General features: G+C 43.9%; 1 protein-coding gene across 5 annotated transcripts in view; it reads left to right on the forward strand.

The window, feature by feature from the left end:
* The window catches only part of Ltbp1 (latent transforming growth factor beta binding protein 1), a 396,032-nt gene that overhangs the window by 144,139 nt on the left and 228,126 nt on the right, over positions 1 to 23,767 (forward strand). For all 5 annotated transcript variants that reach the window (XM_052746278.1, XM_052746279.1, XM_052746281.1 and 2 more), the window contains one exon: positions 4,028 to 4,197. In XM_052746278.1, the coding sequence (XP_052602238.1) occupies positions 4,028 to 4,197 (170 nt within the window). The remainder of the gene's footprint in view (positions 1 to 4,027; positions 4,198 to 23,767) is intronic.

Raw genomic sequence — 23,767 nt, forward strand, 5'->3', positions numbered from 1 at the left:
TGTGAGTTCCAGGGCAGCCTGCTCTATGTAGTGAGTTCCAGGACAAGCAAGGCTATGTAGAAAGACCCTGTCTGAAACAAACAAACAAACAAACAAACAAAGCAAAGAGATTAATTTTTAATATAAATCTCCATTCTCACGGAATATTTCCACAATTAAAAGTGACTATCTTCCAAGACTATGTGATTCCATGCTTTTAAATAAATTTTTTTTAAAATTCTTTTTCCATTTATTTAGTATGTGTACACACGTGAATGCCATACCATGTGTCTGGAGGTTGAAGGACAACTTGCCGTAGTTGGCTCTCCTTCCTCAGATGAGTCCTGACCATCAAGCTCAGTTCATTAGGTGGGGCCTCGAGCATCTTTACTGGCTCATCTTCTTGATGGTTCAGTTTTTAATTTTTTTTCTTTTTTAACAGTTTTGCTTTTTGAAGGCGCAGGCTTTTTTAGAACATCCCTGTTTCTCAACTTGGAGGCCTTCCCCAACTGCTTTCTAGAGATCTACCTTGTGTTTCTGTCTGGAAACGAAGGTAGCCGTCTTCTCCATAAACTGGCTCCTTCTCCTAGCCCCTTTTGCCCAGTATACCTCTTTGCTCCTACTTTTCTCTTTGGCCTTGAACGAGCAATGCTCTTCGAGGGAACTTTTCTTTACAGCTTCAAGTTTTTAAGGGCCTCTTTCACTCCCATCCTTAACTCTTGCTGGCAGTTATCTTCACGTGGACCCTTCTAAGGGACAGTGACCGTTGTCTAACTAAGAATGTCTCAGTGAGTGAAGATTGTGCTTACCCCTCCCAAAGTTACTATTTTGTATGTGTTGGCTTCCTGTCTCTGTGGCCTCAAACACAGAAGAAACCCTTGATTTTTTCTTCTTGCAGCCTCATCTGTCAAAGTCATGGTCATCAGTGTTACCTTATGACCCTCGATTGGGAAAGACGAGGGACTCCGCTTCCATTCTTCCTCTTTCAGAGTTTTTCAGCTTCCTCTAGCCAATCCTGGACTTTTATATCACCAGAGTTGGTGGTGCAACATGGGATCTTCTAATAATTTTGTACTCTTTTGCAATTGCTCATTTGTAATACTTGTCTGGGGATGGCCCACTCGGCCCTGAGCCTTGGGAGGTGTTTGTTTTCTTCCTTCTCTCCATGCCTCTTGGAGGACAATGCTCCCAACATCATATTTGAATGGTTCTCTCCTCTTTTTACTCTACCGTGTCCTTCAGTATCCCTGACCGCCCCCCCCCCAATATCAGTCATATTTTCTAGTCTAATGATTCCCATTGTTTACCTTCTCCCGTGCATCATGCTCTGATCATTCACTGGCAGATGAGGTACCCGTCTTCATGTCTGCAGGAGAGGACTTTATTGAGAAGAAGAATAAATGTTAGGATTTACCTCGGGTAGTTTCATTCCTTTAGAGAACCAGATTAAGGAATTATCTTGTGGTGTGGATAAAACAGGGAGATCCTTCAGTGGACAAACAATGGGGGGGGCCTTCAGAGTATTAAATATTTGAACCTACCAGGGTGGCTGTATTTTAGGATCTGTAATTTTCCCTTTACCTGTAGTTGTGAAGAAGGATGAAGAAAAGGAGGTCAAGATGCCCCCCCCTTTTATTTTGAACCAGAAGCCCTATGGTTTTGATTTTGTAATTTTTCCTTTCAAAAATTTGCACTTTCTCCCTTGAAATTTACAGTGACAATGATGTGACCAGCCTGCTCTTCCCTTTTCCCAGCTAAGCCTCCCCCGATCCTGGAAACAGGGAAAGAAGAAATCTGAATAATTAAAAACAAATTAAAATTTTCTTTTTCTGAAGTAGTTGGATGGAGGAACATCGAAGGCTGTCATCAAGTTCTAGATTTGGCCTGGCTTGTCTTCTCTTTGATTCTCACCTGTTGCACGGAGAGGAAGGAGCCCTGTCCACATGCACCTGCAGCTCACCTCTGGCCGGCATTGCTTTTCTGGTTCTGAGGCAAGAGGCAAGAGTCATTCCCCTGGAAGTCAGCCCCCTTCCCCCTGCCCCCAGGCTTACCTTTCTGGAGATGCCCAGGACAGGAATGATCAGTGGCTCCCTAGGTCTCCTGGAATTCTGGGTCCTGCTGTTCCATATAGGAGCTCATCTGTGTCTTTGTGCAGGGTGACAGAATCGCTTAGAGAGAGAGTCGCTTCCAAGTTGGGGAGGAGGCTGGCAGAATAGACTTGTAACCACCAGATTTGCCCAGCTGTTTCCAACCCCCGAGCATACTTCAAGTTCAAAACAACACTTACATCATCAAAATAGAAGTGTTTACAGCGCTAATCCTCCTTCGGCTTTGGCTAATACAGTCATTAGTCGTGACAAAGGGAGTGTGCCCTGTGTGATACACATCTGGGAAGATCCAGATACAAGTGTAGGCCTTTCAAGACCACAGGGTTGGAAGGGGTGAGTGACAAGGTGCCAGCACCCTGACTTCAGCCACCTCTGGTCCATAATCTCTCAGGAATGCTCTTGTTCTACTCCGTGACTCCTTCCTTAGCCCCAACCAGAATGAAGTTGAGTGAGCATATGTGAGATTCTTTGACTGTTTTTGATGAAGACCCTAATGGTGGAGATTTGGTGACATGACGATTTGTCTTTTATGCTGAATGTTATTTCTCCTACTGTTTGGGTAAGTCCCTTTAGGGACCCATCTTTGGAGTCAGACCACAGTGGCGAGCAGGTACCCCTTCAAAGGCGGTTTGCTGTTAGTGGTGGTGTGCAGCGGTTGAATAATGCTCAAAAATGAGTGTAGGTGATGGAGAGATGGTTCAAGCAGGAGAGTTCTTGCCTTGTGAGTGTAAGGACTCGTGTCTGATCCTCAGCAGTGATGTACAGAGCCCAATGTGGCAGCGCAGGCCAGTAATCTCAGCACTTGGAAGGTAGAGACAGGAGGATCCCGGGTGTTGACTAGCCAGCCTAGCTAAACTGGTGAGGTCCAGGTTCAGTTATGTGGAGATAGATTGAAGAAGATACTGGCTGCCTAACACACACACACACACACACACACACACAACACACGGAAACAAACATACATTGCACACTAAAGAAATATAAATAAAAAGAGTCAGTATCTTTTTTTTCCTATTTTTTGTTATTGGTCTTTGTGCATGATTCATTATTCTTGTTATATGTAGGATCTGGTAGTTATAAAACACTTAACCTGAGTTATCTTATATAATTTATATAGCTATATTTATATAATCATGAGATGCAGCATAAAATTAAATATTTCCCTGAGGCATTTTAATAATATATATGTAGATATTTCAGAAGGAATCATGCCTGTATATATGTATGTATGTATATATGTATGTATGTATGTATATTGAAGTAGCGTCTCACCATATAGCCCAGGTTTCCCTTAAACTCCAGATGCCTCCATCTCTGCTTCCCAATGCTGGTATTAATGTATGACCACCATGTCCAGCTTATTTTATTCTGTTTTTCTGCTTTAGTGTGTTCAGATTTTTGTACACAGAAATCTTTTCTCTTGGCCTTGTGTGGTAGAGCTTCTCTGCTACAGAATGGGAAACTGAGGCTCCCAGAGCCAGATGAGCTAACCCACTAGAATTAGGCAATATGGAAAGTCCCACTGTCCCACAGTGGCTCCCATGACTTACAGATGGTCTCTTGCACTGTCCTCCTGGGCTTGTTGAGTTCTTATTTATTTGTATGTATACCTATTTATTTTTACGTGTACCTACTCAAGTCGACGTTTTTGCCCATTTCTGAGAAATGGATGCCCCATGTTTTGCATGAAGCCCAAAGTCTAAAGTCTTGATAAAACCCACCTGCAATCACCCATTCTTCACTACGCATTTTGACTAAACAGATGAGTCCTTTTCACACTGGATGGTTCCACCTGTAACAGTCCTTATGTGCCACGAATGGCAGCCTGGATGAGCCTTGTGTGAAGGGGTGTTCCTTCCAATGTTTAATTCTTGTTCTCTCCTTAGTTGGCTTTTAAAACCCCATGCTTATTTTCTCACCCTCTCGTTGTTTCTTTCCAGAGTGGCACCCTTGTCTTCCCAGAATGTGATGATTCACCACGGCCAGACCCAGGAGTACGTGCTCAAGCCCAAGTATTTCCCAGCCTCGAAGGTGGTCTCTGGAGAACAGTCCACAGAAGGGGCTTTCTCTTTAAGATACGGGCAGGATCAAGGCACCACACCCTTTCAGGGTGAGTATCTGCTCAGACAGCCATTTTCCTGTTAGAGACTCAGAGTTTGGAAACATTTTCTTTGGTTTAGATGGCTGTAATGTGTCACAGTAGATAAAATTCAAGAGTCATTAAAACACCTACTTCGGTTCCTAAAACAACCAGACAGCAGATTTTTTAGCATGGTTTCCTTATTCAGAGGAAAGACATTTTTCCGGGACTTTGGAAATAAATCTGGAGTGACTTGCCTGAGATTCTGTTTCTGCAGGATTTCTTCTTTTAGGAGACGTGTTCCCTCTAATTTTAGGTACAGCTGCATGTCTGACATGTTTGTATTGATAAAATGTTTTCTTTAGTGAAGCGGCCAAGATCCATCCCCTGTGAACGGCCGATTTGTCCTGCACGACTCTCAGAGGTTCACCCATGGTTAACTATTTTTATGCTGAAAGGTCCACCTAGTCTTCAGTCTACCTCGCAGATGGCCGGGGAAGACTTGCCGGGATTTGTAAAGGACTATTGTATCTGGGGCCAGCTTGGTTGGTATCTCCCTGTGCAGAGCTCAAGGACACAGACGCTGGCTGGAAGGGTAGGGAATGTGATGATTTGTGGTTTAGGTACTACAGAGTGTCTGCTGGCAGCCTCTGCGGAGAATGCGCTGGAGCGAGACTCAGACCATTCAGAGGCGAGAGCTAGACTTCACTCTCTCATGCCAGCAGCTTCCTGCTTTAGTCCATGTTGACTGATTGCCTTCACCATAACTGACCAGAGAGTGTGCCAGGTGTGAGGTGGAGAAGGACTCTGTGTTACTAGCAGGAATAGTGCAAATAGCCCAGGGAGAGTTTTGCTACTGTTTGACGCATTAGAAGTTGGAATCTGCTGTGGATTTGATGCTCTAGGGCTGCCCCCACCTCCCACTTTCTATTATGACCCTCTGGTGATTGACACTTTTTAAAAACATTTATATATTTTTTACCTGACGACTCCATCTTCATGTACACCTGCATGCCAGAAGAGGGCATCAGATCCCATTATAGATGGTTGTGAGCCACCATGTGGTTGCTGGGAATTGAACTTAGGACCTCTAGATGCTGAGCCATCTCACTAGCCCCAACAGTTACTTTTTCACAATAGAAAATTCAATAGCAGATTTGTTTGTCTACAATTCATCTTTTGAGAAAGTTCTCTTCCGGGGCTGGTGGCTGGGCTCTTCCGGGGCTGGTAGTTTGATGTGGCTTATTGGGAGGATGAGAAAAGTAAATCAGAACCTTAGGGAAGGGTATAGAAACTACTAGAATCATCTCCTTGTCAGGCAAGACAGTTTCTTGTTAGTCACAAAAGAACCGCTGTAACCACCATGTCCCTTAACACCCTTTGAGTTCTTCAAGGGGTGTTCCTTCTTTGGAAATCTCCCCTACAAGCATGCAGTGTCTTTCTAATTCTGATTTTAAAAGTGAACAAAAGGAGGTACTTATTATGTCTTGGGATCTCATATAGATAAACACCCTTTGAAAGCTCTCTAAAGTTTGGAAGTGATAAGAAGGGAATTTTTGAAACCTTATGATCATATTGATAGAGAAAGGAAATTCTCAGCTAGATGGAAAAGTCGGGAAAAGGTGGCTTGATGGTCACTGGAAAGAAAACGAGATATGATGCTCTTGGTTGGTTACTGTTGACTTGTTATTCAGATGTATTTCTCTCTCTCTCTCTCTCTCTCTCTCTCCACACAGACACACAGACACACACACATACACACACACACACACACACACACACACACACACACATACACACACACACACACACACACACACACACACCCTGTCTACCTACTATCTCTGTCTCTGTGAGAATTTAAACTCTAAGACCTTGCCGAGCTGTCTTCTGGAAAATGAAGCATTTTCTGTGTACTAGGGAGCTAGTGAAGGCTATAGTGAAGTAGAAACTCATGCCCTCAATAATGGTGCGCTCTTCTCAAATCCTCCAGGGGGCAAAAAAAAAGGCTTAGGAAGGACTGAAACATTAGTCACATCTGCAAGTCAGGAAGGGAAATGTGGCTATTTTTACTGCTGGTAGCACTATATTGAGACTGGAGGTCGAGTTGGAAAGCTATGAAAACAAGCCATTTTGCAGGGCCATGAAGGATACTGAAATAGGAACACCAAGTGAAAAGGATAGAAAGAAGACTGACGTGGGGAAAGGAACAGTAGGGGGTGGGACCTGAAAGTGTCTGTCTCCTTACACCCCCACTCTGGACCTGAAAGTGTCTCCTCACACCCCCACTCTGGACCCGAAAGTATCTGCGTCCTCACATCCCCACTCTGTGTCAGGTCAGAGGAGAGTGAGAACCTAGTGTGGGACTGAAAGGATGGGAAGGCAGCAGGGGACATCCAGGAAAAGCCGGAGCCTTCAGTACCCTCACCCTCTTAGAAGAGTTCAAATCCAAACAGATTAACTCCAGGGCGTGCTGCGGGCTGGAGGGTGAGAGAGAAGCAGGCGATTCTGGCTTCAGAAGGACAGGAGAGATGAGATCACTAGGACATGCTGTGCCTTGGGATGAACTCGCAGGATTGGCGTGTGCCTTCCCAAGAGTACCGCCATGACTTTGGGGGACGCCACTACGATTGATGGAAACATTTAGGTTGGTAAATGCTCATGTTGCCTTCTCCATTGAAAAGAGGGGTTGTGGTGGGTGAGGAAGACACTAGAATACGTGCATCATAGAAGCAGAAGGAAGATTGCTAGGCGAGGAAGGACCCAAGGGAGGGAAGGTGTGGGGAGCCGCATCATTTGTTTGAAAAATCTATACGGAAACCTAAGATGTTGATTAAAATAGACGGATACATACATAGACACATAGATAAGTTAGCAGATTGGCAGATACAGCTAGGTACACACACACACACACACACACACACACACACACACACACACACATACACACACACACCAAGGTATATAGATATGGCTGGAAAAGGAAGTGAGCTATTGTACTTCGTTACAGTTGATTGGGTCAAAATTGGTATCTTGTAAACAGTGATAATGGAGAGTGTAGAGTCCTGTTTTCTGTAGCTTGGTAAGCTCATCTGAGGGAGAGACAGCAGTACTGTGAGGGCCAGAGGACAGATACTTGGTCAAATACACTGGTCAGAATAAGGAGGTAGAGATGGTAATGGTTAGTGTAGTGTGTGTATGATGGCATCAAGTGTAGCACTCTTCAGCTGAAACAGACCAGATGGGAGGCCAACCAGTAAGTTGCTGGCGAGGTGATCTCTGGGGAGGAAGCAGTGTTCTGCTGGGGTTTCCCAGAATTTCAGTGGCATAGCTCACCATTTTTGTCTGCTGTATAGACATCACTTCTCAGATTTTGATTCAATATGTTTATCAGCCTTCCCAGTCACTGGGCAATGTAACGCCCTACAGTGGTTATTCTGTGGCAACCAATAAAAGGTACCTTGAGTGATAAGTTGGATCTCGACCATATTCATTGGCTTAGAATTGAATTTGCGTGAGTTGTCACCTAAAGTGTGGGCTGACACATTTGTGCTTAAGCTCAGTAAATATTTTAGGTTTAGTGTCCAAGAAAAAAAAAATTGAGGTTGTTAGATAAATATTTTGGTACCTACTTAAAATGAGACCTTTAAGAAAATGTCACAGAGTGTAGAATACTGGGTAAATTGTTGGAGGCTAATGGGTTATTGTTTGCCAACACTGGTCTAGAGATTCTCCACCACCCCCCCCCACGCCTCGTGTGTGTGTGTGTGTGTGTGTGTGTGTGTGTGTGTGTGTGTGTGTGTGTGGTGTTTTGTATGTATATGCATAATATATGTGATGGCTCACTCACATATGTATGTACATGTAGGGGTCACACATTACACTGGGTGTTTTTCTCTATTGCTCTCTACCTTATATTTTGAAATAGGGTCAGTGTCTCGCCGAAGCTGGAGTTCACAGGTTCAGCTAGGCTGGCTGGTCATCCAGCCTCTGGGATGTGCCTCTCTCCATCTCCCAGTGCTGGGGTTACAGTTGCACCCCACTGTGCCCAACTTTGATGGAGATGCTGGCAATCCAAACTCAGGTCCTTATGCTTAGGAGGTAAGCACCTGACCCACTGAGCACCCCCACCCCCACCCCCAGTCTGAAGCTCAGTTTCTTCATCTACTAAACACTCGTTAGATTTTGGATCTGATCAACTGATAACTGGGAACAGGACAGTTACACCAAAAGCTTCCCGAGAAACTCCATTTGTAACCGCCATGCATTGTCAATGCTCCTACCAACCCACTCTCCATACCATGTCAGTTCTCAGATACATCTCTATCAAGGTTGGAGGCAGTAGAAAAACAGTGGTTCTCAACCTTCCTAACGCCGCGACCCTTTAATACAGTTCCTCATGTTGTGGTGACCCCCAACCATAAAATTTGTTTTGCCCTTACTTCATAACTGTAATTTTGCTACTGGTATGAATCATAATATAAATATCACATATGGGGGGGAGGGTTGGGGGGAAGGCTGGGGGGGTAGGAGGAGGGAGGAGGGGGGATCTGTGGTTGGTATGTAAAATGAATAGAAAATTTCTTAATAATAAAAAAGAGGAAAAATATCACGTATGCAGGCTATCTGATATTTGACCCCTGTGAAAGGGTTGTGACCCCCTTGGGGTTGAGAACTGCTATACTATAGAGTAAGTTTATTTTCTTTCAATGTTAAGAATGTCAGGTTGCAGGTCTTGGAAAACAGTGAATGTCAGCCCCTAGATCTTTACAGCATGGTCACGGGGCTGGACTGTATGTGGATACCCCCTGGATTTCTCAGAAATGTTACAAACAGAGTGAATATATATCTAGCAATTTTAACTCTGAGTAGAATTAAAAAAAAAAACACAGTCACACAGAGATTTGTATGTAATTGCTCATCACAGTCCAGTGTCTAATGAGAGACGATGAACTGACTGTTCATTGAATGATGAATGACTAAAAAAAGGGAGGTAATTCCATAGAATTAATTGAGCCATTAAAAAGGAACAGAGTACAGATACTTGTGAGAACTCTAAACTTACTTGGAGTGAAGGAATCCAGACACAGAAGAATCCAGACCACATACTGTATGATTCCATGTATATGAGACATCCGTAATAGGCAAGTCCATAAAGACAGAAAGCAGATTAGTGATTGCCAGGGCTAGGGGGAGTGCCTACGTATAGGTCAGGGGTTTCTTTTTGGGTGATGGAAAGTGATCTGGAGTTATGAGGGCATGATGATTGCACAGTCTCCTGAATATACTAAGAAGCACAGAATTCTACATTTAAAAAGGGCACACTCAATGGTGTCTGAATTGTGTCTCCTTTAAAAGTAAAAATTATTTACAAGGACAACTGCCAAGGAGGTGGTTCTAAAACCTCACCAGTTCCAAGGCCCAGAGAGAACTCCACGGCTCTCCAGTCTTCAGGGAGGTGAGAATGAGGGGGCTCTTTTTCCAGCACCTTCCTTGGTGATGTGCTCAGAAGAATGCAGTATGGAAACCAAACCCCCTATCTTTGGTTGAGTAGTATTTTTAACTCAGAGAGGGGAACCTTGAAATGGTAGAACACTCAAAGGGTGATGTTATCAAGGGGGACCCACTGAGATGATTAGAATAGCATGTACCCAGGAGCATGTGACTCAGTTGTTTGATAATGCACACTAGAAAAAGACCTTGAGGGTGGTGCGTGTTCACATCAGATATACTGTTGCTGTAGTCAGTGTACTGTGGGAAGCTTGGTACCTGAAACTAATGTTTCTATTACAGTGCACACTAGGATAGTTTTACCGAGAATGCTTTTACAGCGAGTGATACAGGGCACTACAGGACTTACTAGGGTTGATGGCTGAGATACTTGCCTAGGATAGCGGGAACACAAGCCTTGCTGAAATGGTCCTTGGACCCCTGGTTACCAGTCTGAGAAGGTGATGCTGGAACTAAGAAAGAGGAGGCAATTACTCCCTTCAGTTACTTTTTACAGTAGGTCTCGTAATAGGGAAGGAGCAGAAATTTGAATTTGAAGTTGCATCTCTCTCTGTGTTTCGTGTGCGTGTGTGTGTGTGTGTGTGTGTGTGTGTGTGTGTGTGTGTAAGCGTGCATTTGTGCACATCTTAGTCCACATACATGAGCAAGCACACACATGTGGAGGCCAAAGGTTGATGTCAGATGTTCTCCTTTATTTATTTCTCTCTACCTTACTTTTTAAAACTGGGGCTAGCTAACCGGATAGCTTGGCTGGCTGTTGGGATTCAGGGTTCTTCCTGTCTTTGTCCACCATCCCTTGATGCAGTGCTGTGGCTACAGACCTGTGCTGCCATTCTTGGCTCTTACACGGGCTCAGAGGACCTGAACTGAGGTCTTCATGCTTGTGTGTAGAGCACTGTACCAACTGAGCCATCTCCCTAGCCCTGGCGTTGGAGCACTCCTTGCTAATTCCAGTTGTTTTCCCACGGTAAGGGCTCAACTTTTAAGTGGGCTGCTTATGTTTCAGTATCATCCTCTAAAAGTTTATTTTGATATATTCAAGGAAGCAGACGTCTTAAATTCCAGAAGAGGCATATGTCATGTTTTATAGATTAACTTCCCAAAGGTCTATAAACACAGATAACTCAGACTCTTAAGAGGACTGAGGATTTATATTCTGATGTACTGAGATGGGGAGTGGGAAGGAAAAAGAGAGAAATACGGGTACCACAAACACACAGTATTGTTAAACGTGAAAAAAAAAAGCCCATTTTAAAAAATGTTAAATCTGATGCTATTTAAACAGGCAGCCTCAGGCTGACACAACATGAACATAGTCCATTAGGCAACTTTTGGCAGAAGAAAACTGGTACCTCAGGAGTTGTCTTTCCTTGGATTCTGTGGTCTGTGTTGACCTTTCCCAGTCAAGTCTTTGCAACAGACAGCTCAGCTCCCCACCCAACAGCTAGAGGTTGGCTGACTGAAATCCTCTCTCCTTCCCTAGTGGGTAAACCAGCTCCCCAGGTCTCCTGAGCCTGGCCGGAGAGAAGTGCAGCATGTTCTCAACAGCATGGTTTTGTTGTCCAAGCTCCTGCATTTCCACTGTGGTCTGACCACACTGCGTAGTCCAGCACTTGAGGAGGATGGACTTTGTGGGCACATGAGACATCTTTACACTTTTAGAGGCATGAATGTGTGTCTGGCTGTACTAGCCTTCAGAGTTGGGTTCAGACATATCAGAAAACATGACAGAACATGAAAGCATGTCATCGTGTGGTGACAAATAGTGATGGCTTGTCCTCTGGAAGAGAGAAGTCAATGTATCTGGAGTGAGGTCTTCCCATGGTTGTAGATTGATTGGTACAACAAAGAGGCAATCAGTGATGTCTGGGTCTTCCTGGCTATCTATTTGGGGAAGGGAGAGAGAGAGGACATATACACACACACACTCACACACACACTGAGATTTAGATAGATAGATAAATAGATATTTTTAGATAGATAAATAGATAGATAGATAGATGGAGGCAGAGGAATGGTTTTACAGACCATTAGAGGAGACAGCCCAATTCTGAACACTGGGGTAGAGACAGCATTTATCCCAGACAAGCCTAAGGATGCCAAAGGAGGTGGGCAAGGGCACTGAGTAGAGGACTGGATGCTTATGGCTAGTTACAGAATGCTCATGAAGTGGGTGTCCACGGTGTAGCAGAGAGCATCTGTGATGGGAAAGAAGGTGCTTCAGAGCATGGAAGCATCAAGCTTATCTTACTGACTGGCCTTTTCCACAAGAGGGAAGAAGCTCAGGGGTGGTAAGTAGGTAAAGGAAGAAGTTGGGATGATTGATTTGGATGAGAATTGTTGTTCTTGTATAGAACTTCTCGTATAGAAGAATATCCAGTTCTTGTATAAAGGATGGATTGTAACAAAGAGCCCATTAGCATGTTGGAAATGCTAGTGAGGAGGAGTTTGCCCCTGGGAAACATCATGCCCTTAATTTGGAAGAGACAGGGAAAGAAAAGCAGCAACAGCAGAAGAGACCTAGCATCCTGGAAACCACACTGCACGGAGATGGACGGCTACCGACAGATGTGCTGAGGGGCCTCTTAAGATATCTTTCCAGATGAACCAAGTGTGAATCTGGATGGAGAGATGTCCAAGGATGTAGCTGTAGCCTCCCCTAAATGGAGACTACCACCAATGGATGTGCAGACAGATACACCTTTGTGTGTTGGCTCCACATTGATTCACTGGACAATAAATGGCAGTGGAATTTGGACCTGCCAGCTGTCCGAGAAGCTGATAAAAACAAAAAACAAAAAACACCACCCCCCACAGCCGCGAATGAATAAGCATTCAGAGGACTAATGTATGAGAACAGACTACTTTACAGAAGGAGTAATGGTAAAGCTTCATGCTTTTTCCCTTGCAAAATCAGGTTCCCAAAGCCACTTGGTCACCTGCACACAGTTTTGTAATTCCAAACTGTAATGCAATGTGGGTGTTAGAGCTAAAAGTGGGTACAGAAAACTTACCTTCCCCTTGATGATGTCTGGCAAAAGTTTTGCTTTGGCAGCATAGGCACTAAAATATTATTTTGTGTATAGACTGACACTCTTGTGGGTGAACAGGGCTCCGTCAATGTAATCTCAGGAAGCCAGGTTAAACAGAAGGATGGGGCGTTGCTCTCTAGTTGTTTGAACCATCTTGCACTTGGTGGTGAGGTAGAGGGTGTGTAAGACTCATACAAGAGTTGTTTGATCCCATCTCTGTCCAGGAAGGTATGTGAGCAGGAATGTTCTCTGTCTCTTGATCAGCTACACGTCGTTAAGAGATAGCTGGGAACCGGTAGACATGGATTGATTGTCGACACTTCCAAGAAGCTTATCCAGCAACATATAAACAGTGATGGAGCAAAGCCTTCCAGAGAGAAGGATTATGTAGTTTAAATTCCTCCACGGTCAGTCTTCAGTGCCAGAGACAATTTTTCGTTCCAAAGGCCCAAACTTTCATAATAATACTCGCATTCAAAGATATTTCTGGACGTCGAGGCTAATTTTAAGGTACTGAAAAAAATCAACATTTAGTATGGCTTCAGAATATTCTAGAGTCAAACTGTAATTTTTTTAATCCCCCCCCCGGGGGGGGAGGGGAATAACACAAATGAATTTATAGTTTGCCATGGGAAAACAAAACAGCATCATTTGGAGAAGAGAAAACCTGTATTAAAACAAACAAACAAACAAAAAACAGGGAAGAGATGGTGACTCTTCTGGCTTTGGATTTCTTTGCCAGAATCCAAGGACTCTAGTTAATTTACATTCTGAAAGGGAAAAGCAGCAGCAGCCATGGTTAGAACTGAAGTCGGTTTTGGTTCAGAACAGATAAGACTCTCGTGATGTGGCTCAAGAGACACTTCCCAAGGGAATCAAGTGTCATGTTTGTCTTCTCAGGGGCTTTTCCTTGTGGAAGGACCCCCTAAGGTTGAAAGCGACTGCCTGGCTGTGAAGATGTCCCCACTTTGAGATAAGATCAGCTCTGCTCACTTGTGTTTTGCATAGTCTTGTGGGTGCGCATGCGCATGTGAGTACGCATGCGCTTGGAGGTCAGCGATTGATGCTAGGTGTCTTCTTCAGTGGTTCTTCTCTCACTGAACCTGGAGTCCAGCATTTCAGCCAGGCTGGCCAGCCAGAGAGCCCCAGGACACTGCGCATCTCTGCCTTCCTCAGTGCTGGACTTACAGGTGCGTGCCTCTGTGCCCAGCTCTTAGGTGAGTCCCGGAGCGTGGGACACAGGTCTTCGTGCTTACGTGGCTTTACTGAGTGAACTGTCTCCCCCAGCATCTTGCAGAGTTTTACATCGAGTTCTTTTTCAGAGGGGGGTCAGTGCTCGGGATTGAATTCAGTGCCTTTCACAATCTAGGCAAGTGCTCTACCATGGAGTGGCATCTGTAGCCTTTGGCTTTTTAAACACGGTTTTTTGTTGTGTAGCCAGGCTACCCTCAAACTCAGGATCCTCCTATGTCTGCCTCCCGTATGCTGAGATCACAGGCCCATGCCACCATACCCGGTTATATCACATCTCTGAAATAAAATTGCATTAGGATTATGATATTTTTTTGTCATTTTAGTCCTGTACTATTTGTTTTCTTTCCTAATAGATAATTGCTACCTGGTTATATTCAGTTAATTCCTGTGATAGAGAAATTCTATACTATAGAGTGTATTTGTGTGTGTGTGTGTGTGTGTGTGTGTGTGTGTGTGTGTGTGTGTGTGTGTGTGTGTGACTGTCTGTGACATGGGTGTGTACCAAGTAAATGTGTCTGTAATTTTGAAATAATTTTTAGCCTCTTAGGTCATCCTACATACAAGCAGTATCCTGCTATTAAAAATTTCTTGTAGCCTAACTGCATTTTGCAAGTTTGCTTTTTCAAGGTCCGTGTGTGTGCATGTGTACTTGCATGTGTGTGCGCATGTGCGTTATGCGTGTGGATGCAGGTGTTCACATGCCTGTCCACCTGTGGGTGTCAGTCCCTGCTTGCCACTTTGTGTTCCTGCTGCAAGCTTCTCTGGAAGCTCTGGGATGACAGATGCCCGAGTTAGACATCTAGCTTGTTTGTGGACTCTAGGGATTCAAATTCGGGTCCTCATGCTTGCATGGCAAACCCTTTTGCCCACCGGGCCACTTCCCCCAGCCCTGGTTCTTAGTTTTTGGCTTCAATGCAAACATTCTAAGTAGGGTTGCTTTTGTGAAAAACATCATAATTATGTTTTTTTTTTTTTTTTTTTAAAGAAGTTCGTAGCCTGTAAATGGATTTGGAAAGCTTTGGTGAGAGAACAGGATCTATGGAGCAGGTCCGAGAGTCTGGTGGGGGTTCCGCACTAGCCTCCAGGCGTCTTGTGTGGGATTGAGTGCTCTCCCCTAATGAGGGTAGAAACACACTAACCCAACAGCTGGGCTGCTATTTAATGACCAAGCTAATGGCTACAGGTGCATCCAAGGATTGCAGCAGCTGGATGGGGATCCAGCAGAAACCAGAGCGCTCCCTCCCACACTCGGAGCTTGCGTTCCAAGGAGTAGCCTGCACGGGGGCCCACTTTACTTTAAGAGATTAACCCTCCTCCCAAACAAAATATTTTCATTTTTTTCCCCTTTCTTCATCAGTTAAAAATATTATTCCTTGTGATTCAGTTTGAGAAGTAACTGGCCTAAAGGTTGATCTCCCCACCCCCTTAGTCACTACATATTTCATGAAAAAGAAGTGTTTAAGTGGGCACTGGTTTGTTTTGGTAGAGAGGGAAGGTGGTGAGCGTATTTTTGTGAAGAATGATTCTCTGACCTATTTCACTTCCCTCCTTACATTTTATTTATCCCAGAACAAATAATAATGGTAGATGATATTTTTTATGTGTAATTCTTTCCTTTTTCTTCTCTCTTGCCACTTCTTGTGGGCCGAGTGACCTTTCCTGTACCTCTCCCCTTGACTAGGGCTTGGCCAGTGAAGTAGGTCGGCTGAGTGTGGGTCTGCTGGTGGCTTTAAGAGACCTCACATATTCCCTCCCTCCTTCCTGGAGCCTGGAAAAGGCAACTGTCTTGTCTGCTGACCTCCTTGGAATCTGCTCTCTCTGTGTCTCTCTGTATCTGTCTGTCTGTCTCTCTTTTGAGATCACCATGCCAGTGGGGTAGAAGGACTGTTGAGAGCACTCTAGATAAATCACTTGCTTATCTCAGTTAAGCCATACAATCTGGTTGTAGTTAGACATGTTGCTTGTAGGTAGAAAAACACCATTATAGGTGACCCCCACCTTCTGGGCACAGTGGACTGGAAAACATGTAGGCACTTGACCCAAGGGAAACCAGTGTGGGGCTGGCCAGCTGTCTGTCAGAGCCCTCCCAGGCAAGGGTGATGTTGGCTAAACCAGATTCAACAGAAGGCTTTTTAAGGCATTTGTACTGGGGAGTATTGGAAGGGCAGTTGGAATAACCAAAGCAAGCTGGAGGAGCCAGAGGGAAATTTTCTGCCATATGACTATTGGGCACAAGAACAAAGTCCCAAGTTTTTGCAAAGGCCTGGGGATGGAGCAGCATGCGATGGGTGCCTTAAATTGTGTTTCTCACTTTCAGTAAGAGACGCTCCCTGGAGCTAAGTCCCGGTGTTTGTGAGATCTAGCTCGTGGGGCTGGGTGTTCCTGGGTTCTCTTGAGATGGTCCATCATCCTCATTGCTCTATGCAGTTTTATCTTAACACCCTCTCTCAGATAACATGTACTCTTCATTGTAGACGGAAAGACCCCAGCTGATGTAGATTCTATTTCTACCCTAGTCTCCGACAGCTGCATGTCCTGACCACTCAGTGCACCAAAACGATTGCCTTCTCTCGAGGGAGAACCCAGCGGCCCTGCTTCTCTGCTTCATTGCTTTCCTAGCTCTTATGCCTGTCCACACCCCTCTCTTTTAAGAAGGCTTGGAATGGCTGGGCAGATAGATAGGAAGAGGAGAAGGATGGGTGAGTTTCAAAATTCCCCGAGACCCTTGGCCTGAGATCTGCGGGGCTTGATTTATGAGTTTGAGTGCCCATTTGGATTATTTTTAATGATTAAACTTTTTCTTGGACAATATCGTCTTTGTATACAGTGCATTGTGTTTGCTCTCACACCCCAGCTCCTCTCTTATCTCCATCTCACTCCCCTCAACTCTCCCTGCTCCTGAGAGGTCCCCTTCCCACGCTGGTGTCTTTTGGTTTTGTTTTATGACCCACTGATTTTAACTAGGGATGTCTGTGTGGCCATAGGAGCCAATGGATAGTCCCATATGGATTTCTAACAGAAATGTTCTCAGCCAGGGCTCGGGGATTCTTGCTCACGTGGGATGGAGAGTGTCCAGTTGTCATTGGTCCAGTGAGTGTGGCTTGGGGAACCTTTTCAGGAAGTCTTCCTGCAACCCCATCATGCCTCCTATTCATTCATCTTTATTGGCCTGGGCTTTCTGGCAACCACAGTGTGGTATTTGTGTAAATACTCATCAGGCATGCCTTGCCATGTCTCGTACATAGAAATACAGCAAAAGCAGTTAACTCTGTCTCAAGGATTATTTCAAAGATGTTTAGTGGAGAAAGTGATTCATGTTTCTTGTCAGAGGTCCCAGTTTCCAAGCCACACCTGAGTCTATCTGGAAAAAGAAACCCTTCAGAAGTTACGATAAGTTGTATTTTTTGGTCTGTAAAGATTGACTAGCTAGAAACATGACAGACTCTTCCCTCATCTGGTTGGCACCTTGTCTTGTGTTTGCTACTATACTAAGCTCCCTGTATGCATTTATTCAGTGCCCGATGTCTGGATTGCTTAATGACGGGATACATTCTGAGAGACATGTCGCTGGGTCAGCTCCTCACTGGGTGCTCATCACGGAGCACACTGACTTACCTAAACCTTGGTGGTGTATGCTTTTCACTTGTCACGATCACTTTCTATTTATAATTTAATTTCATGTTTAAATGGGCATGGAACAGATGAGATATCATTGTGCCATTTTCAAATGGAATATGTTTTGTTGGATTCCTGCCCCTATCTTTCCCACTCTCTTGACCCCAATAACCCACATCTTTCCCAGCCTTCCTGTCCACCTTCATGATACATGTGTCCTATTGCTATCCATCCCCACCCCCCCTTTTTTTTTGAGACAGGGTTTCTCTGTGTAGTTTTGGTGCCTGTCCTGCATCTCACTCTGTAGACCAGGCTGGCCTTGAACTCACAGAGATCCGCCTGGCTCTGCCTCCCGAGTGCTGGTATTAAAGGCGTGTGCCACCACCACCTGGCCTATCCTTCCCCTCTTTAACACCTCTTTTACCCTCTCTTGCTCTCCTTTCTAGTTTTTAATCTCCTTTCTAGGCTTTAATCCACGCTGTGGCCATTTTTATATAGAGATGTATACATTATACGCTCAGATCTGTATGTGAGAAAAAAATGTGATTTTCATCTTTCTGCGTTTGGGTTACTACACTCAATATAATGATTTCCAGATCTGCTCATTTTTCTGAAATTTTCTTATTTTTTTTCTGGCTGAATAAAATTCCGTGGTATTTGGGTACCACATTTTCACTACCCATTCATCTGTTGATGGGCATCTAGGCTGGTTCCAAATTCCTTGTTATTGTGAATAGAGCAGTAATGAACGTGGATGTGCAAATACCTCTGTGATAGGCTATGGAGTTGTTTGGGTAGGCCCAGGAATGGTATGGCTTGGTATAGATGGTAATTTTGTTTTTAACTTTTTGAGAACCCCCCCCCCCCTTACTGATTTTCATAATGGCTGTATTAGTTTGCACTCACAGTGGCAGTGAACAGCATTCCTCTGTCCCACATTCTTGCCAGCATTTGCTGTCTGATTTCTTGATGACAGTCATTCTGACTGGGAGGGTGTGGGCATCTCAAGGTAGTCGTAATTGAATTTTCAAAATGGTTAGGGATGTTGAACACTTTTTCAGAATGCCTATTGGTTATTTGTGTTTCATCTTTTGAGGATTGTCTATTTTGGTAGCTCATCTGTTGTTGATTGTCAAGTTTTATTATTATTATTATTATTATTATTTTTACAAATGCTGGCTATTAGCACCTTGTCTCAAGAATAGCTGGCAAAGATTTCCTCCTAATCTGTAGACTTCAACGTGCTCTCTTAGTGCAAACAAAACATCCAGTCAAAACGAGATGTATGAGGCTGCTCCTGGTGAGACACAGACAGCATGCTGGTTTCAGGAAACTTAGTTTTATAATAGTACATCCTAAAAATAACAGAATCTATAGAATAATAAACACAAACTACTGACACAGTAGCTTATTATCACTGTCAAGTATATATACTCTGTATAGTTGTTTGCTTTTAAACTTGCCTTTATGTATTGGTGTGTGTGTGTGTGTGTGTGTGCACGCTCATGTGTCTGGGTGTGCATGTGCTGTGGTGTGTGTTGGACAATCAGAGGACAACTTTGGAAGTTGGTTCTCTTCTTGCACCATGTGGGTCCCGGGGATCAAACTTACATCCTCAGGCTTCACCGCAGTCCCCGTTCCCCGCTGAGCTTTCTCATCAGCCTCGGAACTGTATGTTTTTGCTTGCCGGCCAATGGCAGTGCAGGAGCTATGTGTGTGCCACCATCACCACACGTGTGAGTAGTGTGTTACACCAGGATCTTAATAATGTCGCCCAAGCAATAGGGATTTGTCAGCTGCGTTATAATCTATGATGAGACCACTGTGGTCTGTCGCCAGCTCAAGTGTCATTATGAGACTGAGCGTATTAGCACATTATCTGACTGTTTAGAATGTCCATGTTATTCAGAGAAATTCAACAGGAACCACAGATATGAGTTAAAATGGCCCAAACCAAATTTCAGTAATTCTAAAACGTTGTTATTTTGCTTCTTTGTGTAAATTAGTTTTAGGGGAATAGCAAGTCAAGTTTGGATTACGTTTTGAAAATTTGTGAATTACGTGAGCTGTAGGAACTCTCTGTCACTTACCTGGATATGGAATTACTAGCAGGCGCTGTCCAAGCTTTTCTGATCTACCATCCCTTCCGTTTATTCTATTTAGATTTCACCTCTTGAAGAGAGAAGCATTGAACAGTTCTTGATCTATTTTAAAGTCACTACAGCGTTCAAGAGAGGAGGCGGCTCTCTCTTGATGAGGGAAAAAAAGAAATGCAGGTTGCAGACAGCTCACAGCTTGAAAAGTCATGATCTGTAATTATGCAGCATTAATTTATTTTTCACTGGCAACTAATCATTCTTAAAATTTTATTTATCACACGATACCAGAGGCATAATACTACGGTTTTGAAACAGGGAATGTTTTCCTAAGGATGAGACCTATTAAATTTGGCAGTAATCCCTTGAGGGAGTAGTTGGGGCCATGGTTGGGGGTCACTTCAAGGTCAACCAGAGAGAAGTTTGTGTGGAAACAGAATGAAGAAATGACATGAGTGGTATTCTGCAAACTTGGACTCCCCAATGCTGTAATACTAAATCAATTCTGAGACCTAAAAATGCCAATTTTCTATACAACCAATTGCTTCGCGCCAGATTTTCCTTTAAGTTTGGGCCACCTAGCAATAATTGTTTTGGCAATTGCAATCGCAAAAAAAAAAAAAAAAAAAAAAAAAAAAAAAAAAAATGTTGATATTCAACTTCTTTAGTGCTTCTTAAAGCAAGGTGCATTCAAATTACAGTGTTGTTTTTGCTCCCTCTGGATTTTTGTCATTTAAATGAAAGAATTGGAGCCCATCAGGGGTACATCAAGGCATCTGCTGTATGTATCATATATAGAGAGAGCATCTATGTATTTGTGTGCAGGGATGCATGAATGTGTGAGAGCATATATGCAGACACCAGAGGACAACCTTTCTGGAGTTGGTTCATGTAGTACTGTCTTTGTTAAAGACAGGGTCTCTCACTAGCCTGGAGCTCACCAAGTGAGCTAGGCTGTGTTTCCACCTTCATAGCACTGTGATTGCAGGTGTGTGCCATCACACCCAGCTTTGTGTTTCAGGCTGGGGTTTGAACTCGGGACCTCATGCTTCCAGCCCAAGCCCTTGACTGACTGAGCCATCCCGCCAGCCCCTCTGCTACTGCCTTTTGACATTCTTTTCCTTCTATGCATAATTGAAATGTGCAATGTGTGCTAGTCCGTCTCATCCTGTCCGTCTGTCTGTCTTTGGCGTTACAGGCTACTTCCAGGTCCCCTTTGTGAAGGTAACAGAAGCTTAAGAATGCTCCGCTCCTCCAAAGTTTTGTGGCTTGCACTGGTTAGTCACCGTGTGCGAGCCACCCGTCTGCCCTTCCCACTTCTGTCTTCTTGTGAGCCTCAGAGTCTGTCACTGTGCTCGCTTTGTACCCCCCCACCCCCGCCATGTTCTCTTCCCATGTTTCTCCTCTGCTCCTCTGTTCTGTTTCTCACCTCCAAAGACAGACGGTTGACCGATGGGACCTTCGTTATAGCTAGGAAAGGATAAGAGGAAGGCACACTTGTTTCTTTTTTGTTTTTCATTTTGCCGGAGGCCGAAGGAAGGTGTCAGAGGAGAGAGGCATCTGCAGACAGAAGGAAGCAGAATCGAGAGGAGAGGGGCCTCTGCCGTTCATCTGGACTAAAGATGGTAGAACAAAACAAAAAAACCCAAAACCAAAACAAAACAAAACAAAACAAAAAACACCCCCAAAATGAAAAAAAAAAACCCAACCCACAAAAAAGACAAAAAAAAAAAAAGAAAGAAAAGAAAAAGGTTTTTCTGTTTTTTTTTTGGTAGGAAGGAAGTGTACACATGAAGATTCCAGGGCATTATGGCCTGGCTAACTCCCTGGCTGTCCTTGTGGGTGTGGCTGAAGATGAGAGTCAGTTGTGTCTACATAGGAAAGGTCTTAATTTCCTTCCAAGGAGTTTGATTTTTTTTTTTTTTTTTTTTTTTGGTCAGAAATATATGTCGTAAGAACTATTTAGCTCATCTAGAATCCAAATTGTCAGCGTGAGCACAGGAGATGGAGTAAGATCCATGAGGCAAGGAGCCCTTCCCTAGGGCTTGTGGGTCAGTCTGGGAATTTGTTGCTTGGTAAGTGCATAACCCAGGAGCCGTCTGTCCATTGAGTCAGCCTTTCCCCTCCACATCCAAACACACAGACGCTATTTATGGGGATGGTGAGTGATGGACCAATGGCAAATGTCTCCACTCGCTTGCTTTTTGAAAAACAACAAATGTGGAGATAAATAAAACCCAATTCCATTCCAAAATTAAGGGACAGAAAATCTGAGTCACACGAGAGATATCCAAGCACTATTTCTGTAGGGAGCCCCTGCGGACCGGCCAGATGGTGTGGGTGTAGAGACACAAGGCAGGTGAATGCTGATTGTTCTGTCTTCTCCTTCTTGACAGCAGTGACGCCATCTTGTCACTCACCTTCCTGCCTCCTCTGTACCCGAGGCTGTGCTGTGGCATCTTAAGTGTATATTTCAGATACTAGCCTGGGATCGTTGAGGGAGGTAGAGATTTTTCACATATGAAAAAAAATGTCATCAGTGTTTTCTTTCTCCTTGGGAGACAGGGTATTAAAGTAACATCTTGAACCTCTTACTACCTGCTCAGCCCTGAAAAACAAAACAAAAAGCAAAAACCACCCCTGGGTAGACGCCTAACTCCCCCTGAGTATTTTAGATCATGGTTATCCATTGCTTCCTCTATCCAGCTTGAGAAGATGGGTGCCTTAGGCTCCTCTGTCTCTTGTCCTTTGTTGTTTGAATTGAATAAAGACCTTCTTTGGAAGATATTTTTCTTTTAACTCTTGAGTCACATAATCCATATCCCATTGTCCATCTTGGATGGGACACACTGGTCGGTCGTGGGAGGCATTCAGAATTAGGGCTGGGGTGGAATCTTCCAGATGTACTCTAGACAGATGAGTTCTGGAGGAAGTGTCAGAATGACCACCCCAGAACCACTTGATGTGATGCCATGGGCACCAGGGCTGAGGTCTGCACCCTGTCTCTGCTTCTGGTTAGTGGGGCCTGGGTTGGGGATCAGCAAGTGCCGTCACGTCTGCCCCTGAACTACAGTTCAGAATTCCTCCTGAACTTTGCTGGGTGTTCCTTGTCCCTAAATTGAAGAAGTATGTTTGGGTCATCGGCTCTCTTCAGCATCTATGAGGTTAAAGAAAACTATTTTACAAAAAAAAAAAAAAAAAAAAAGTCAGAGAATGAAAATGTCAAAAAGTCATTAGTGTGTTTTGCTAGTTCTCTGTTTTATGGCATGCTGCTTTTTTTTTTTCTTCTTCTTTTTTTCTTTCTTGAAACACTGGACCAGCTCCTGCTGAGTGAGTAAACTATGTGTTGGGTAAGAGTCTTTCTACTATAAAATATATTGTACCTTCAGAAATACTGGAGTTTATTCCAGGGATAAAAATAGGATTCTTTCTTCTATTTGTAACGAAGAAAGTGGTATTAAAAGAGGTAAAACTACGAGAAGGTCAATGAAAGATCAAACCAATGCCACATTCTCAGATGTGGTCTTTTTTAAATGTGTTGAATGTTCAAAAAAAATTATAAAAATAAATATTTAAAAACTGTGCTTTTAAAAAGGGCCCGTCACAGCAGTAGTGTGGCTGGTGAGGCAAGATTGATGGCGAGTCCAGGGAGATCAGAGTTGCAATTCTTGTTGTTGTTGTTGTTGTTTGAGTTTATCTGTGGTGTGTGTGTATGTTTGTATATATGTGTGCATGTGTATGACAGTGTGCAAATGCAAGTGTGCAAATCAAAGTGTGTGCACTTGTGTGTGGAGACCTGAGGTTGGTTTGGGTGTTTGGTTTTTTTTTTGACTGTGCTCTATTTTTTTGAGGCAGGGTCTTTCCCTATAATCGGAGCTTGTGGATTCTGGCTTCTCTAGTCAGTTTGCCTTGAGGATTCTTTGTCTGTCCCTTACAAGTACTGTGATTACAGGTGGGCTAAAATACCCACCTGGATTTTATCTGAGTTCTGGGCATCAGAACACAAGTCCTTACTCTTGCTCAGCTGAGCCATCTCCCTTATTTCTTGACTCAAAGTAGATCAAAGATTGAATGCACGAGGTAAGAAATTAG

The sequence above is a fragment of the Peromyscus californicus genome, unplaced genomic scaffold, assembly GCF_007827085.1.
Source record: "Peromyscus californicus insignis strain IS unplaced genomic scaffold, ASM782708v3 Scaffold_1__1_contigs__length_55948999, whole genome shotgun sequence".
Taxonomy (NCBI): Eukaryota; Metazoa; Chordata; class Mammalia; order Rodentia; family Cricetidae; genus Peromyscus; species Peromyscus californicus.